At 54.6% G+C, this 17,111-nt stretch overlaps 1 protein-coding gene across 1 annotated transcript in view; it reads left to right on the top strand.

Annotated features, from left to right (window-relative positions):
• The first annotated feature begins 209 nt into the window (after window positions 1-209).
• PAPPA2 (pappalysin 2) overlaps window positions 210-17,111 on the top strand; it is a 96,734-nt gene continuing 79,832 nt past the window's right edge. Inside the window, exons 1-2 of the mRNA XM_063343045.1 lie at window positions 210-702; window positions 7,000-8,062. Of these exons, the coding sequence (XP_063199115.1) occupies window positions 210-702; window positions 7,000-8,062 (1,556 nt within the window). The remainder of the gene's footprint in view (window positions 703-6,999; window positions 8,063-17,111) is intronic.

Genomic DNA, 17,111 nt, shown 5'->3' with positions numbered 1-17,111 from the left:
GGTGCTCTCACCCTCCTTCTCCTCCTCCTTCTCTTCCTCCTCCTCCCGCAGGAACAGAGGGGAGGAGAGCGGTGCCGGGGAAAAGTTGGGGGCAGCAGCTGCGGCGGGGGCTAGGGGAGGATGCCCCGGCGCTGCCGCCCGCCGCCCCCCTGAGCGCCCCCCTCCCTCGGGGCCGCCCCCCCCCCCCCCCGCCTTCGTCCCCAAGGATGATGCTGCGCGGCGGGGCCCCCCTGGCCGCGCTGCTGCTGGCGGTGCTCAGCCTGGCCCGCGGGGACAGCCGGCGCCCCGACCCCACGCCGGTCTCCGGTTGCGGGATGGAGGCGCCGAGACGCCGTGCCGCCCCCCTGCATCACCCCTACGGGCTGTACCCGCAGGGTCCCGGCGCGCACGGGGTGGTCAACGCTGAGGCCCCGCCGGGCTCCGGGCGACCGCGGGGCCGGAGACCGCGGGGAGCCGGGGGAGGCGGAGAGGAGCCAGGGGGCGAGGCGGACGGCCAGGTCCGGAGGGAGAGGCTGCGGGGCCGGGAGCCGCAGGTGCCGAGCTCCCTCCGGGAGCGGCTGCTGCCCGCCCTGTACTTCTCCGGCGGCCGGGAGCAGCTGGCGGCGCGGCCGGAGGCGCTGCCCGACATCCCGCGGGAGGAGTTCACCCTGGAGGTGTGGGTGAAGGCGGAGGGCGGACAGAGCAACCCGGCCATCATCGCAGGTAAACCCCCTCCCGCTGGCGGGCAGGTCAGGGAGGGATGGGGACGCGACCTCCCCGCCAAACCCCCATGGGGGGCTCGCCTCCTTTCTCCGCTGTGGCAGGTGAAACCCCGCGCCCCGGGCGTGAAATATTCCTCTTTCCCTTGAGACCAAATCCTAAAACATCCCCTCCCCTCTCTTTCCCCCCCGCCCCGTCCTTCCAGCCCCGCGCCCCCCGGCTCCTGTCTGTTTTCTCCTTCTCCTCCCGCCCGGAGCTGGAAGATCCCTTCGGGGGACGCGCTCCGCCCGACCTTTCCCTGCTCCCCCTTTTTTTCCTTCCCCGTGGCCCGTGGGCACGCCGGCGGCTTTCCGGCGCTCCCCGCCGGGCTGAGCGGCCGCGGCTCCCCGCTCTCTCCCCGCCTGCCCGGCCAGGCTCTCGAGGGTCCCCGGGGCGGGCGGCCGCACGGTGGCAGCCGCGCCGCACGCACGGCCCCGGCCCCGGCATCGGCATCCTCCTCCCTCCCTCCCCGGGCTCCCGGTTCCGAGGGCCCTGCAGAGCGGCTCCCGGGACAGAAGGTTTTTCTACCGGGAATTACCCCTTCACCCCACCAAGCTAAGAAACAGGCAGGTGATGGAGAGCCAGAGGGGACAGAGCACGGTCACAGAGTGGAGCAGATGTCACCTCCTGCAGCGGTGCTTCGTGCAGCTGTGACAGGACAGGCGTTTGCAGGAGGGTGCAAGCATAGGCAGGGCAGCGCAGTGATGCTGGGCAAGGCTGGAAATGGGTGGCAGCGCCAAGATGTACTGCTCCCATGGGATGTCTGGGGTTCCACTTGGGACAGCGTGGGGGCTGCTGTGTTTCTGTGCCACCCTGGACAAGCCAGCTTGTTGGGGAAACCCTCCCTCTATCCTAGTTTTCCCTCCACTTGCAATCTCTTCACTGAAATCCTGTCTCCTTCACTCACTACCTGGCGCTTTTCATTAATTTCTCTCCCTGGCTCATCAGGAAGATAGCCACACCTTTGCTGTGTGCTTTGCTGAAGAGGGAGGAGGGACAGGCTGGAAGCTGGGTGGGAGAGTGAGAAATCAGCCATGTAGAGGGAAACTCCCTAGCGTTCACCTCCCTGTTCGTCTTCCCACCAGGGTCCTTGGTGCCTCCCTGCCGGCAGGCAGTGGCTGGGGATGCGCGGAGCACGCTTCCCCGCCATTGCATCAGCAGTACAGCTGTTTGCATCCGGAGGTCTGGCCTGCACGTGTTGGGTTTTACTTTTCCCAGCTAGCCAGCAGGCTTTTTATTATTTTTTTTTTTTCTTTTTGTAATTTCCTTGTGGAGGGTGGGATGGTTGTTAGTGCTGAAAGCGCTGCCTGTGAGCGCTGGCACTCACTCGGGTAATATCCCCTGGCCTCCAGGCTCCAGGTTTTGAGTCAGCCCCAGGCACCTCCAGCTGTCTGAGTCACTGTCTGCTTCCCACCCTCTCACTGCAGCTGGGACTGCAGGTGCAGGTGGCGAAGGGGGACAGGCCAGTGCTCCTGGCATTTCGTGTGGGCAGGTGATGCAGGCAGCTGCCAGCCCTTCAGCAGGTGCTGAGCCTGCCTCTGATCTGCCTCTCCTGCTCTGTCGGTAAAGAGGGGACTGAGCCCTGAGGTGTCCCAACGCTGTGGAGGAGCTAGAGATGCTATAGGTGTCCATGTGCAAGGGAAGGCGAGAGGAAAGCAGGACAGAACTGAGCATCTCCCAGTGTCATTACCTGGGAAATAAGGCCAGGCTGAGACGCTCTGTCTGGGCAAAAGCAAGCTGTCCTGTTGGCTGGTGCGACTGTTACCTGCACTGAAGGCTCAGGAGTTGGGGCTTTGTTCCTGTAGATGTCGCATTTTGTCTTAGGGCCATCCTGGATGGGGCTGTTCATCCCTCTTAGTCCCTCTTGCACGGGGGGCATTTCTGCTGGGGTCTAACCCCAGCGCCCTGCCACTGCCACCACCTGTGAAGGAGAGTGGCATCTTCCACATCCTTCTCATTTTGGGCAGCAGATGAGAGTCCTTTCATGTGATGTCATTTCTTTTTCTGCCTTTTTTCTCTCCTCTCCATCCATGCCTGCTCTGCTTCTGGTAAATCCCAAGGGGGTGTCCCCTTGTGCCAGGCTGAGGTTTGTTTTTACTGAGATCAAAGATGGTTTTATTGGGTCAGAAGATCCCTCACCAGATGCAATCTCATACCTCTGCTGTGTCTAAACCTAGGTGTCCTCCTTGGGTCCCCAAGCTGCTCACCACTGCATGCCCTGAGGGGTGACCACCCTCTCGGGCCGGCTGCTCTCATGGCACAGTTAGGGGCTCCTGACCTGTGTCAGACGTTCCAGAGCTTTAGCAGCTAATTTCCCCCTGGTATCTGAGTCTCAACGCATGGCTGAACTATTCCTCGTGCTGCAAAGCTCCTGACGCCAGCAGGAGAAGATGCTGCTTTGAGTGTGCTTCTTACAAAGTTGTGCACTCCATCTCTTTGGAGGCTTGTTCTCCATCAGACATTTCCTGGCAGACACCTTTCTCTTCAATTTTTTGCACTGTTGCCAACAGCTCTTGCTTTAAACCCCAAAGTTATCACCCTAAGCACTGATAAACATCACAAACCAGGTTAGAGCTCCCCTTTCCCACCTGACGGATCAGAGGCAGAGTTGCACTCACAGGTGCTGAGATCGCCTTGCACCTCCTCTGCAAACAGCTCTTTCCCCTCCTGGTGGGTTGCCCCAGGAGAGAATGCCAAGTTCCTTGGCAAATTCCAGGGTCTTGAAACTGGTCCCCTTGTGATTTCTTGTGAGGTCCCTTGGGAGATGTCAGGCCCTGGTGCCAGATGGCTCTGCTTTGCCATTCTGCAGTGGCTCCTGGCTGTGGGACGTGCTGCTCTGCCTGCACGCTCCATCGCTGCTGCTGCAATGGAGGTGACATCCCTGGCCATGTCTAGGAAGCACCATCTGCTGCTGTAGTGGTTTTCCAGCCCCTATTGTAGAGCTGACCTTGACCTTACTTGCATCCCTTTGATGAAATCTCCAGACCTGGTTTTAGGCTCGTGTAAGGTTCTTTTGGCCAGTTTTGAATGCTTCAGGCACTTCCATGCTTGGCTTGGCTTCAGCATGGGTTTGCAAGGATGCTAGCTCACACTTATCCCAGAAGGCTTTTCCACCCCTGACACTGTTTGCTGTGTTTTTTTCCTTAGTGTTTAGTCAAATTTGGGCACTCTAAATCATTTCAAGATGAAATGTATGAGGCTTCCCAGGAGAGGAGGTACCAAACCCTGTTTCCTCAACCACAGTGAGGACCAAATACTAGGAGATGGCTTTTGAATGTGCAGGTCTAAACACCTTTCCACCAGCACTCAGCCCAAAAGTACTCTCCAGCTTTCCCTTCTCATGCCTGCAAGGCTCCTTTGCCTGCCTTCTGCTTTTTGGCTTCTCTCCGTCTCAGCTTCCCCTGGTCTTTCTGCTTCCCTTTCACAATCCACCAGAAAACAAGAGTTTGCCAAATCCCATCTGCCCACGGAGGCTTTGTGCGTGTCTGCCTTTGTAGTGAGTGGTGGCAGGGATCCATGCCCAGGGTGGTTACAATCGTGTGTTGTCCAAGAGGCCACCACCCGTCTTGCCTTCAGTGAAAGGGATGGATGGAGGGAGGGTGCTGCTTCCTGGGGTGCAGCAGTGACCTTTGCCAGCTGCTTTTCTGAGGGCTGACAGAGGAGACGTGGGGTCATGATAACCTGGCTTCAGGCACATCCCCTGGATGAAAGCCTCTGCCTCTCTCTGCTGGCTTCTTTGCAATACCGGTGGTGGGTACAGTTTCCCCAGAGTGTCATGCTGAGCATCCCCAGGGACGGGCAAGGCAGCGGGATGGGGCAGGAGTGCCTTGTTTTAGCCCGTGATGCCCTGACACGACAGACATGGGCAGACAGTGTATGTGATGGGAGCAGCACAGTGAGGGGCAGGAGAACCTGTGCAGCAGGGTGGACACATGGGGAAAAGCGGCCTGGAGCATAACAAATACTGCAACAGGAGCATGAAAAGGGCCCCTGGGCATGGCAGCAGGTTTCACCGGCACTGAGGCGCTATTGCATCTGGAAGTGATTTGTTGGAGTGGGGAGTGGGAGAGGAGGGTGCTCCCAGAAGATGCCACTGGTAGACCTCAAAATGTTCCTTCAGGTTTTCTCGCTCCAGCTGATGTCCCCATGAACATCCTGACTGTGGTGATGTAGGAGCTCAGAAACACTTTTTTTTTCAGGCAGTGAGTGGATCCATTTGAACTTGCCAGTATTTAAGTGCCTTGTGGCCATTGATTCCCAAGGGCATTCAGTGCCTGCAAGCCTCTGTTTCTTGGCTGTGGGCACTCAGCAGCCTGAATTTCACAGAATCACACAGAATGGTTCGGGTTGGAAGGGACCTTAAAGATCATCTAGTTCCAACCCCCTGCCATGAGCAGGGACACCTCCCACCAGACCAGGCTGCTCAAAGCCCCGTCCAGCCTGGCCTTGAACACCTCCAGGGATGGGGCAGCCACAGCTTCCCTGGGCAACCTCTTCCAGTGCGTCACCACCCTCACAGGAAAGAATTTCTTCCTGATATCCAATCTAAATCTCCCCTCTTTCAGTTTGAAGCCGTTACCCTGTGTCCTGTCATTACACTCCCTGATCCAGAGTCCCTCCCCAGCTTTCCTGTAGCCCCCTTCAGGTACTGGAAGGGGCTCTAAGGTCTCCCTGGAGCCTTCTCTTCTCCAGGCTGAACACCCCCAACTCTCTCAGCCTGTTCTCACAGCAGAGGGGCTCCAGCCCTCTGATCATCTTCATGGCCCTCCACTGGACCCGTGCCAACACGTCCATGTCTTTCTTGTGCTGAGGGCTGCAGAGCTGGACACAGTACTCCAGGTGGGGTCTCACCAGAGCAGAGTAGAGGGGCAGAATCATGTCACTCGACCTGCTGGTCACGCTGCTTTTGATGCAGGCCAGGATGTGGTTGGCTTTCTGGGCTGTGAGTGTGCATTGCCTGCTCATGTTGAGCTTCTTGTCCACCAGCACCCCCAAGTCTTTCTCCTCAGGGCTGCTCTCAAGCCATTCTCCTCCCAACCTGTGTTTGTGCCTGGGATTGCCGTGACCCAGATGCAGGGCCTTGCACTTGGCCTGGTTGAACTTCATGAGGTTTACACAGGCCCACATCTCAAGCCTGTCCAGGTCCCTCTGGATGGCATCCCTTCCCTCCAGCGTGTCAACCACACCACACAGCTTGGTGTTGTTGGCAAACTTGCTGAGGGTGCACTCAATCCCACTGTCCATGTCACCAACAAAGAAGTTAAACAGCACCGGTCCCAGTACTGACCCCTGAGGAACGCCACTCGTCACTGGTTTCCACGTGGACATTGAGCCATTGACCACAACCCTTTGAGTGCGGCCATCCAGCCAGTTCCTTATCCACCGAGTGGTCCGTCCATCAAATCCATGCTTTTCCAATTTAGAGACCAGGATGTCATGCGGGACAGTGTCAAACACTTTGCGTAAGTCCAGGTAGATGACGTCAGTTGCTCTCCCCTTATCTACCAATGCTGTGGCAACATCACAGAAGAAAAGTCATCAAAGCTTTAGGTCTTGACCAGCCTAAAACACAGGTCTGCAACACACTTGGGTGCACAGGGAGAGGCTGAGCCTGAACCTATTGCTGGGGATGGATTTATGCTCAGGAGAGCTTCAGGGGCTGACGTGTGCATTCGCCCAGCTGGAGGCAGCGCATCCCTCTGTCTCCCTCTCTGACCCTCACCTGCCTGCGCTGGATGCATGACTGGGAGGAAAACTGGAGCGTAAAGGAGAGCTGTAAATCTGCCTGCAAGCTGTTGGGGAAGCAGTCCCTGGAAGAGGCTGCTTTGCTTTGTGTTGCTGTGCTCTAATTCTTAAAAGATTTGGCCCGCAGATAAAAAGCTTAGCCTCTAATCCTGTCCCACAGGAGAATTGCTCCAAAGAGCGGTTCAGAAACTCCTCTCTCTTTGGCTTCACCTCCCGTCCACGCTTTTCCTCCCCTCTCCATCCTGCCTCTCCATCTCTCTGCTGTCCCTCCTGGCTACTCCACCTGCTCATCCAAAGATTTTGGACAGGGGCTGGGTTGTGCCCCCTGGTGCAGCACCTGTTGCCCAGTTTCTCTACACCTTATCCACGGCAGCGGTAGCAGGAGCCTCCCTGCAGCCCTGCCAAGAGCCATCCTACTCCTGAGGACCCAGCTTGCACTCTGGGGAGGAGTGGCAATTCTCTCTGGTCCTCACCAGCTCTCCTCTCTCTCCATCCCCATCCCCATCCCCGCTGCAGGCATCTTCGACAACTGCTCGCACACAGCCAGCGATAAGGGCTGGGCGCTGGGCATCCGCGCCCTGCAGCTCGGTGGCAAGAAGGACGCCCGCTTCTTCTTTTCCCTCCGCACAGACAGGGCGGCTGCTGCCACCGAGGTGACCAGCTACCACCGCTACCGTCCCAAGGCATGGACCCACCTGGCCGCCAGCTACGACGGGCGGTGGATGGCCCTCTATGTGGATGGGACACGGGTGGGTCGTGCTGGTGGGCAGGGGGGGCCCCTGCACAGTGCCTTCATGGCCTCCTGCCGCACACTACTGCTGGGAGGGGATGCCTGGGGGACTGCGCATGCTTTCCGGGGACATTTGGCCAGGCTGGCCCTGTGGCGGAAAGCCCTGTCCCAACCCCATCTCCAGCGTGCCTTCCTAGAGGGGGTGGCTGGGGGGGTGGCAGGGCTGGCTCTGGCTGCTGGCTTTATGACCCCGGAGGAGCGCTGGGTGCCTTTTCGGGAGGGCGACTTCCCCCAGCAGCAGGTGCTGCTGTCCCCGCTGTCCCCTGTCCTGCAGCCGCTGGGCCCCCCTGCCTGCGGGCAGACTGCCTGCGATAACGTGGAGCTGGTCTCCCACTACAACCGGCACTGGCCGCTGCGGAGTGGGAAGGTGGTGCGGTACCGGGTGGTGAACCTGGTGGAGGACAGCGGCAATCGTCCAACAGTCAGCCGGGAGCAGGTTTGGCGGCAACACCGGGCACTAAGCGAAGCTTTCCGACCCTACAACATCTCCTGGCAGCTCAGCTTGCTGGAGGTACGCAACTCCTCGCTGCGCCGCCGCACTGTCCTCCTGGGCTGCGAGCCCAGCAAGGTGGGCAATGAGCGCTGCGATCCTGAGTGCGAGCATCCCCTCACTGGCTATGATGGCGGGGACTGCCGCCGGTCTGGCCGCTGCTTCTCCTGGAAGCGCCGTGATGGCGTCTGCCACATGGAGTGCAACAACATGTTGGATGACTTCGATGAAGGCGACTGCTGCGATCCATGGGCCACCGATGTGGCCAGGACCTGCTTCGACCCTGACTCGCCCCAGCGGTAGGTGCAGGGCTTATGGGGGGGTGGCACATCAAGGGATGGGGTGGGCCCTCTCCCTGACACCCATTCTGTGCCTGGATGTTGCTTCTGATCAGCCGCTTTCCAGTGTGGGAACGTGGAAGTGTGTCTTCCAACGGGGACAGGGGATGTGGGTATTGAGGGCAGGTAAATCCTATGACGTGGGATGGCACCCCTCCGTGATGCCCTGACATTTAGTGTTTTTCTCCCCCAAAATGAGTGGTGGGGGTAATGGGGATCCCCCCCCGGGGGGATTTTCAGTGCAGAGCTGCTGGTCTCCAGTGACATGCCAACGGGTCCATGGGCATCCCTGGGGTGGGCAGAGCAGTCCCATGCAAAGGGTTTGACACCCCCTGACCTCCCTGCATGGGATGCAGTGGAGGGAGGATTGATGCCCCTTCCCCACCTTCTCTGGACATGTTTAAAACACGATTTCTTAATTTTTATTCTAAACGCCTTTGCCTGAGTGCTGGGGTAAGGAGGAGGCAGCGCTGCTAGGTGCAAGCGGCAGGATTTGGTAAGGTGTGGGTTGGCATGCGTGAGCCTCCCTGACTCTCACCCTGGGGAGTGATGCGCATGGGGAGATGCCCTTGGCTGGGCACGGGCAGGGTCTGATGAAACCCTGCACCTCAAAGCCAAATGGTGGTTTTGGCGCAAATTGCCTTCTTCAGGCAAAGGCGTGAGGAAGCAGCTTGGTGCCAGAGAAGGATGTGTGCGTTTACTGTGTGCTGCAGGTGCAAAATGTCCTGCAGAGCACACGTTGCTCTGTGGAGCATCAACACACAGCATTAGGGGACCCCTGCTTTCCCTGGGACCCTTCGGAGGCAGGATGGAGAGGGGCACCCACTCCATGTGACGGGGGCCCCGCAGCAGCGGGGACAGTGACCTTGGTGCAGTTGGTGGTTTGTGCATGCCTGCCCTCCTCCCCAGAGCCTCTGAAGTGCTGGCAGCCCTGCTGATGGCTTCTAGCACTAGTGATTCTGCCAAATGTGCTTTCTGGCTGGATACAGGGAAGGGAAAAAAAAGTCATGGGTTTTCCTTTTTTTTTTTTTTTTTTAAGCCGTTTCTGCCTCGTTGTCAGAGAAAATTGCTCATTCCCTGCTGCCGGCTCTCAGCGATGGGCAGAGGCACCCACTAGAGCAGGAGTGGTACAGCATGGATGGCAGCGTCCGGGCAGAAAATCTGCAAGGGAGGGTTTTAGGGACACATGGCTCCTTTGATCTTCTTTCTCCTTCGTTTTTTCCCCTGTGAGCAGGTAGGCTGTGGCCAGCTTCTTCTCTCTGCTGCTTTCCAGGTGGGACATGGATGGATCAGGGAAGCAGTGTCTGTACTTGGGCGCTGGTGATGAGAGAGGAGCAGTGGTTCCCTTCCTCCCTTCCTGACCCTTTCTCGTATGTCCTTCAGTTGTCTGAGAAAACATGGGAGGATGGGGAGCTTTTCTTCCAATGCATCCCACCAGCCATGGAGCCTCATACCATGCCTCTTCCTGAGCACCCCCCAGAAGATGTTTTCCCACCCCTGGAAGTCTCTTTGGTGACAGCCAGTATCGCTACCCTGTGCCTGCCCGTCCCCTTGTTTCCCATCCCTGTGAGTGATCACAGGTAGCGCTTTCCTGAGCACGGGGGAGATGAGCAGCTCTGCTGCCTGCACCACGGCTCTCTGCTCGTGGTGGCCACAAGCACCCAATGCCACCCAGCCTTTGCTTCGGCAGTGCAAAGGCTTGGCCCTTGCCCTCTGTGTGCAGTTAAAGAAATGTTTTCATCCTCAGACAAGGAGAGCTCCACCTTAAATTTAAAAAGGCCAGATTTTTGCTGGTATGAATCAGGGCTTCCATTTGTCAGGATTTTCCCCTGAAAGTTGGGAAAGAAAAAAACCAAACCAAACCAAAACAAAAACCTTGCTTCTGTGGGAAAGGAATGGGAAAATGGGAACACTAGGGAAATAACAAATCTTTTGCAATTTTCTTTCCGCAAACCTCATTGGCCTGCACAGAAGACAAGATTGATTGTTTGTAGGCTGAGCTCTGAAAAACAAAATCTGGCGTGCCCAGCATTTGGGAAATGTGGGGGCATGAGTTGAATCTTGCTGCTGCTGCTGAGCTCTTCTGAGCTGCCTTTCACCAGCCTCTTCAGAGACGCTGGTGGACACCCACCCTCCCTGGGCTCATCCCTGCTGAGGGTACCCTGGCTCCTGAGGAAGAATATATATGTTTGGGGGAAAACCATTGAGAAACTGGTAGTGTGGTTTGGGAAAAACCAAGGTGAGCTTGAGGTCACCCGAGGGCATGGCCAGGTGTGTGTTTTTTCCCCCCAAATCGGTGGATGAATCCCAAGATATATGAGCAGGCGACCTTACCTCAGGGGTTTTTTTTGAGGCAGAGCTCCCACTGAGCAAGTACCTCTGGGTTTGCTCATAAGGTCTTATACTTAAATGAACATTTATGGGGAGTGGGGCAGCCGGGGAACTTACAGAAGGATTTTTAGGGTAGAAGCCAAAACGGGAGAAATGACGCAAAGTAAAATTTAACAAACTGTGGAAAGGCAGCCCAATAGGAACCAGGCCTTTTGATCCAAACAACAGCGCTCAGTCTGTGATTGAAGGAAAAGGTGTCTTGCTCTGCTATGCTGGAGAACCATGTGCCAGAGCCCAGGAAGAAGCTGCAGCTTTGGGAGAGCTGGGGGAGAAGGAAACCCTGCTGCAGGTGGTGCTTTCTAAATCTCCTTTCAGATCAAGGTGGCAAGACAAAAATTTGGGGATTTTTTTTTTTCATGGAGTAAATCAGCTGTGCTATATTTCATTTCAAGGCTCTCACAAAGAGTGGTTCATATGTGAATGTTTCTTAGTATGGCCAAAAATAACCCAAATGAGAAAGAATAAGACACTGGGCAATTTCTTACCAGCATTGTAGACAGATTCAGTCTATTTTGGTGAAGGGTCTCGATACCTTGTCTTGACGTAAGCACTCATGCAAAAGCTTTTACTATCTTAGCACATCCCTCATTTAAAATCTCCTTTCCTTGGCCTGCAGCTTTGAGAAAGGCAAATCAGAGGGAGAAGTCTTAGGAACAGTGGTAGCTCTAGTGCTACTCAGCTGGTGAACATCTCTGTATGCTTCCAAGGCCATACTTGGTGCTAGCATATACCCTCACCCATGCTTAGCAGGAGAAGGGAATGAGGTTTGGAAAGAAGCTCTGGTGGGGATGAGGTAGGAGGATGAGGGATGGTGTAGATGAGATAAGAGCTGCCCCCAGCTCTGGGGTAGGGGATGATGCTGAAATGATGGCATTGTTGCTGTGCACAACACCAGGCCATCAGGCCATCTTCCCAAGTCCTTCCCGCACCTCCTCTAGTAGCATATGTGACAAGACAAGTCCCGCTGTGCTCTGAGCCAACTGGGCCACCACCTGCATGCAAAACTCACCAGTGGGACTGCGTGCTTGTTGCTAGATGGAAACTTGAGTGAGAGCTCAGGTGAACGCTTGAGTATAGTTATCCCTGCAAGGCACCTCAATAGGAGCAGTAGGAAGCAAGTCGGGGACTTCTTATTCACCCTGACCCATCATGAAGAAAAAAGGGGACAAGCAATGGCAGGAGAGCTGCCTAGTGTCATCTTTCACCCAGTCTGGTACTGATTTAAAGCATTTTCCAGGAGTTGCTGGCAGTGCAAGGCCAGGGTCTGGAGCAAAATTTGCCTTGATTTGCTGCAGACAGGCATCTTCTTTCGTGCCTGAGTGCTATTGTAATTGGTGCTCTTGGAAGAAAAGCAGCAACAGCTCATTAACAGCAATTAACACTCAGTGAGGGTCCCCCTCAGGCAGTTAGTGAATGAGAATCTGGTGTGTGACACACTTAATGTGAAAAGGAAAACTGGAGGGGAGTCTGGAGAGCAAAGTGGATAAGGGCAGAGCTGCTGGGCCTTTCATCTCACTACCCAAAGTAATGGCAGAAATAACCAAAGCGACAAAAGGAGGTGAAAAATAATGAGACATCTCCAGCCTCTTGGTGGCCTCCACTGGGATGACCACAGCTGTGATATTAAAGTGTACCTGATTAACAGGACATTAATGCAGGCTTAGCTGGTCTCCTCTCCTAAGGGAAGGATGCTTAAATGGCTAAAGGTGGCTTGGGAGCCTCTCGTTTTTTAAGTGGTGTCTTCAAAAACTTATCCAGATTAACCTCATGTCTCTCATGGACAAGCCCTTAAGGATGAACGAATCACTCGGAACTATTCTCTGGCACCTGAGCAGCTGATTGTCAGGAGATGTTCCACTGAACATGGTTGGACTGATAGCATAAAAGGTGTAAAATTGAGAGCAGGTGAGGCAAGGATGGGGCACAGCTGACCAGCCCAGACCATAATCCCAACCAGACATTCAAATTAGATGCTCCCCTGCACTCTACTTCTCCTTGTTATAGGACCTCTTAGCAGATCTTTCTCACGGTGAAAGGGGAGATATGTGCAATGTTATTTTAAAATCATAAGCTTTGGGAACAACCTGAGGCTACCAACAGTGTTGTAGAGCACAGATTCAAGTGGAGAAGGTAGGTGTCTGCAGACACCTTCACTCACTGTTTGTGGTGGTCTGTCACTTGAGGTGTTACCTGCATGCTATTGAACTCACTGCCTGTGAGATGTGGAGTGGAAGAGACTATCTGCTTGCCTGATGTTCCCATGAGGAAAGCATAGTTAGGAGGTGCCCCTGCTCAGGGCCTAAGCCCTGACTGCTTTTAAGCTCCCTCTGGCACCTCTTGAAATCCTACTGGCCTGTACCCAAATATTAGGACGGTGGTTCCCAAAAGACAAAGTGATGGACTCAAGTCTCAGGGTTCGTAAGTCTGCTGATGAGGAGATAGGTAGTTTAGGGACCTCAAAGGTTGCAGTGATTGGTTCACTGGCTGCTGAGATTGTTACTTCTCCTCTAGTAGACCTGCTGGGGCTGCGGAGGTACAGGGCTTTTTCCTGGAGTCTGATGATTTCTTGGTGCATGCTTTAAAGTTTCATGAGAGTGGTTGGATTTGAGCTCATCAAAAAACTTATTCTTTCCTTGTAGGAAAGCCCACTCCCTCTGGGCTTTCCCATTGATTACTGATTTCAAAACTTGGCAAAGATAGAAATGGTTGTCCTTGGTAGAGCCCATTATATCAGGTGGGCAGGTTGTCTACCAAACTCCTTGCTTGTGATGGGGCTTGTACAGGTATTGTGAATGTGCCTCTGGGTGACTCAGCTTAGCCAGAGCCCTAGCTTAGGGCTGAAGACCCCGGATGTGCTTTTGAACTTCTTGGTCAAAGTATGTTGGAGAGTATTTGGCATGTGACAATGGAGGACTCAGAGTTCCTCACCTTTCGCACAGTGCATCAGACACTTACTAAAGGGTTGTTACATGCCAAATACTCTCTAATGTACTTCCAGGAGGAAGGACTCTGGTGGTGAGAAGATGCGGGCACTGTGCATTTGGTCAGAGTGACTTAGCGGGCTCTGCAATGTGTTTACATTTATGCCACTGCTGGGGAAGCACATGTGTTGGCCTCTGCCTGCTACCTTCACCTTCTCTGCAAGATATATATTATTTACTTAGTCTCTTGCTGCTTCTTTCTGGTTCCTTGTTTGCCCTGAAGGCTGCGCCTTTCCTTATGTGTGATGCACTTGTCTGTCCTTGTGTCTTTCTCGTAAGAAGTTGAGTGTGCTGGTCTCTTTGTTTTTACATGCAGCCCTTCCAGGCTCATGGCAAAGAGCTGTCTTGTATCTCCTGAACTTTACCACAAATGAGGCTACTTTTAGGTATTTGGGGCTTTTGTTCTCACAAATATGTAAGGGAAGGAGATTATAACCTCTCCAGCATAGGGTGGTAAAGGGAAGGGCCAAGGGCTGTCGTCTGTGACATAAAATGATGACAGGTCCATGGGGAGAATGTCAGCAGTGGCAAAGGAGGTGGTGATGGGGGCTCCAGCATGGAGGCACGCTCTCAGAGGAGCACATAGCCAGGTCACACGTGGCAGCACTCAACCCGCCCACATGGTATCAGGCCAGTGGGACTGCAGGAGTGACCTCTTCCCGGGGGGAGGTGGTACTCAGGGGCAGCTGTCTGGCAGGACCATGCAAGGTCTTGGGGACACTGGTCAAGAGCAGAGGGCTTCATATTGCACTGGGACCAGAGCTCTGTTGTGTTACCCCAGGGAAGTAGAGTAGTGGGGCTGAAAGATGAACATGAAGGTGTAGAGGTGTCCGGGTCTGAGGGCTGGTTTCACCACTAGCCGAAACAGCTTACATGTATGGCAGCATGCTGCCCATGTGCCCAAATGTTCTTCCATGTGTTTTGGAGTGATAAAGGTAGGAAATAAAATCTGCAGTAATGCACTCCTTTTGTTACCAAGGTTGAAGGCTTGAGGGTTAATTTCCAATAACCCTGTGCTGGAGGACGACTCTTGCTCCTACCAGTAAGCCTTCCTGCAAGTATGGAGCTGCCAGGCAATGTTCCTTGAGGGGTCTTCCAGGTCCCCCCAGGGGTGGCGGCCTCTGTGCAGGAGAGGATGAACACAATCTGCGTGTTAGTGAGGGGAGAAGATCCCTGCCCAGCAGCTGTAGGCAGCTTGGGTGCTTTCGGGGAAAACAGCTGTCCCAGATGTGAGCTATTGTTCTAGCAAACACCACTGTCCCAGAGGCTGATTGTATCAGGATGGCAATTGTGAAGGAACAGCATGTGTCTGAGGGCTGGGGGTGGGGGTGTCACTGTTTGTCCTGATGTTCAGCCCTCACCAGGACTCCTCCTCATCCGACCTCGTACCCTTGCCCACAGGCGCAGGACGCCAGCCAAGACCGTGGCCAGGCTAGCGAGACCCCAGGAACTGAAACGGCAGGGTGGCGAGGAGCTCGGCAGCTGTGCGGTGGGACACCATTAGCTTGGTGTTGACGGGGTCTCTGGGATGATTTGTCATGCGTTTGGGTTGGCATGCTGAGCTGCGGCCATTGGAGTCGTTAAGTGAACATACTGCTTTTAGTTTTTCTTGGCCCAGCCACCACCATTATTTAGGAAATTCAATTGCCCCTTTGCAGATGGTGATGGGGCAAGAGGGAATGGGTCTGGCAGAGCCTAAACCCACTGAGATGGCACAAGGCAGAGGACTTGGCCGGGAAGCTCTGGGGAGGGCAAGGATGCTGAGCCTTTGCGACTGTCGCCTGCCAAGGGCTGCGCTGGGTACCAGAGACAGCCTTGGATTTTTTTTGTTTGTGGTTAACGTATGATCGTTACAGTACAAGAAGACTTCCCCAATAAATTATCTCAAGTCCTTTTTATATCCGTGAGGAAGGCATTTTTAGAACACTGGCTTGTGCGCGCTGTGCTCCGGCTGGGACACCCAATTGCCTGGACCTAAAAATAAGTTGGAGGCTTGGGACTTGATTTTTCCCTTTGCTAAAAAAAAAAAAAAAAAAAAAAAAAAAGAAAAGTGTGGGGGTGGGGTTTGTTTGGCTTGAAGAGATTTCTTTTCCTCTTTTTCTCTGTCTCAGTTCCTTCCCTGACCAATATCAAGGCTGCAAGTGTTTGCCCTTCAGTAGGAAGTTTAAGGTGAATGTAGCAAAGTTTTGGATCTTTTAGCAAGACTGGACACTACCATCCTGGTGAAGAGTGCCTGAGGGAGATTTATCGACCACAGGGCTGTGTGGTTCCCCTTGCAGAGGAACTGGAAGCTTTTAGCTTAATGCTTCTGGGAGCATCATCCCTGCTCAGCAAATTCACCCACTGTTGTCAGCCCCGTTAAACGGTCCTTCCCCTGTCCATGCCCAGGAGCTTTCAGTCTGAACCAATGAGGCAGGATAGAGACTGGAAAGGTGGCACTCTGGTCTCCTGCCACCCTTTCGTTGACTTGTGCTGCAAGGCCATACTGCCTTGCTGAGGGGCACAAGCACTGCAGCTTCCTGTGGGCTTGTCTCAATCCTTCCCCAGCCTTGCAGTGTCTGTGTTTCTTTTTCTGCTGCCCTGCAAGTCAGGGAGGCTTGATGAAGAAGAGAGACTGGCTCTTGCTTGTCGCTTGGTGGTCACCAAGAACAGGTTTTGGAGATGACTTCAAGCTACGGTCTCTGCCTGCCCCCATTTGTGCAGAAAACCATTTGTGATCTGGTTCTTCTGTATCAGCCGTGCTTTCTTTCAGGAGAGGACTGAGCTGCATCCTGCTACCTGTTAGTCCATGTTTCTCTCCAGCCTTGACTGGAGAGACTGGACTGACTCCAGCCCTAGCACAGAGCTCCACATGCACTCTGTCTCCTGAGACCTGGTGCTGAAGATGATGCTGGTGGTGACGTGCATCAGTACCAGCTCTTTGGCTGGAGACAGGCTTTAGGCAGTAGTGTGGAGCATCCGTTCTGGCATATGTGCTGTAGGGTCATCTTCACCATGCCCATCCAGTCCGTAGCTCTCCCTCTTTCCCACCACATCTCTCATCTGCCCTGTGGAGGATGGTGATGTGGAAGATGGGTTGGAAAGGAGGAGTCACCTGGTGAAAAGCTTGCTTTCCATGGAACTTTGAAAACCCTGCATGGCAAAGTCTTCCAAGATGTTTGCAAACGCCTGCCTGTGCTGTGGACAAGCATAATCCCAGCTGTTCAGCCAGGGAAACCAAGGCACAGAAGTCTTAGACATCTTGCCCCCTAGTCACGCAGCAATGAGGTGCTGCTATTGGCACTGAGGTTCTGGCCTCCTGCCTCCTAGTCCCTGGATGGGAAAAAGAGGCATTTAATGAAAGGACATGAAGCTGCTCGGTCCTGGCTAAATGCAAGGCAAAAAATGATGCTCTCATTTGCACAGTTCTCCTCTGTCCAGTGTGCTTTGCTGAGCCTCCTGGCCTTGAGGCTCTGCTCAGCCACCTGAAGCCCACACAGTGCTGGGGGAGACCAGGAGCATTGCACCAACCCATGTTATCCCCTCTGCCTTCCCTCAGCAGATTGTGAACTGTGCTTTAAAAATTGGCACTGAAATTCAGGCTCCTGGGGACATTGACTTGCTTGCAGAGACCTTAAGACCTCCCTAAAACTGGAACA

Source organism: Chroicocephalus ridibundus, chromosome 8 (assembly GCF_963924245.1).
Source record: "Chroicocephalus ridibundus chromosome 8, bChrRid1.1, whole genome shotgun sequence".
NCBI lineage: Eukaryota > Metazoa > Chordata > Aves > Charadriiformes > Laridae > Chroicocephalus > Chroicocephalus ridibundus.
This window is presented reverse-complemented; position numbering and strand designations above follow the sequence as displayed.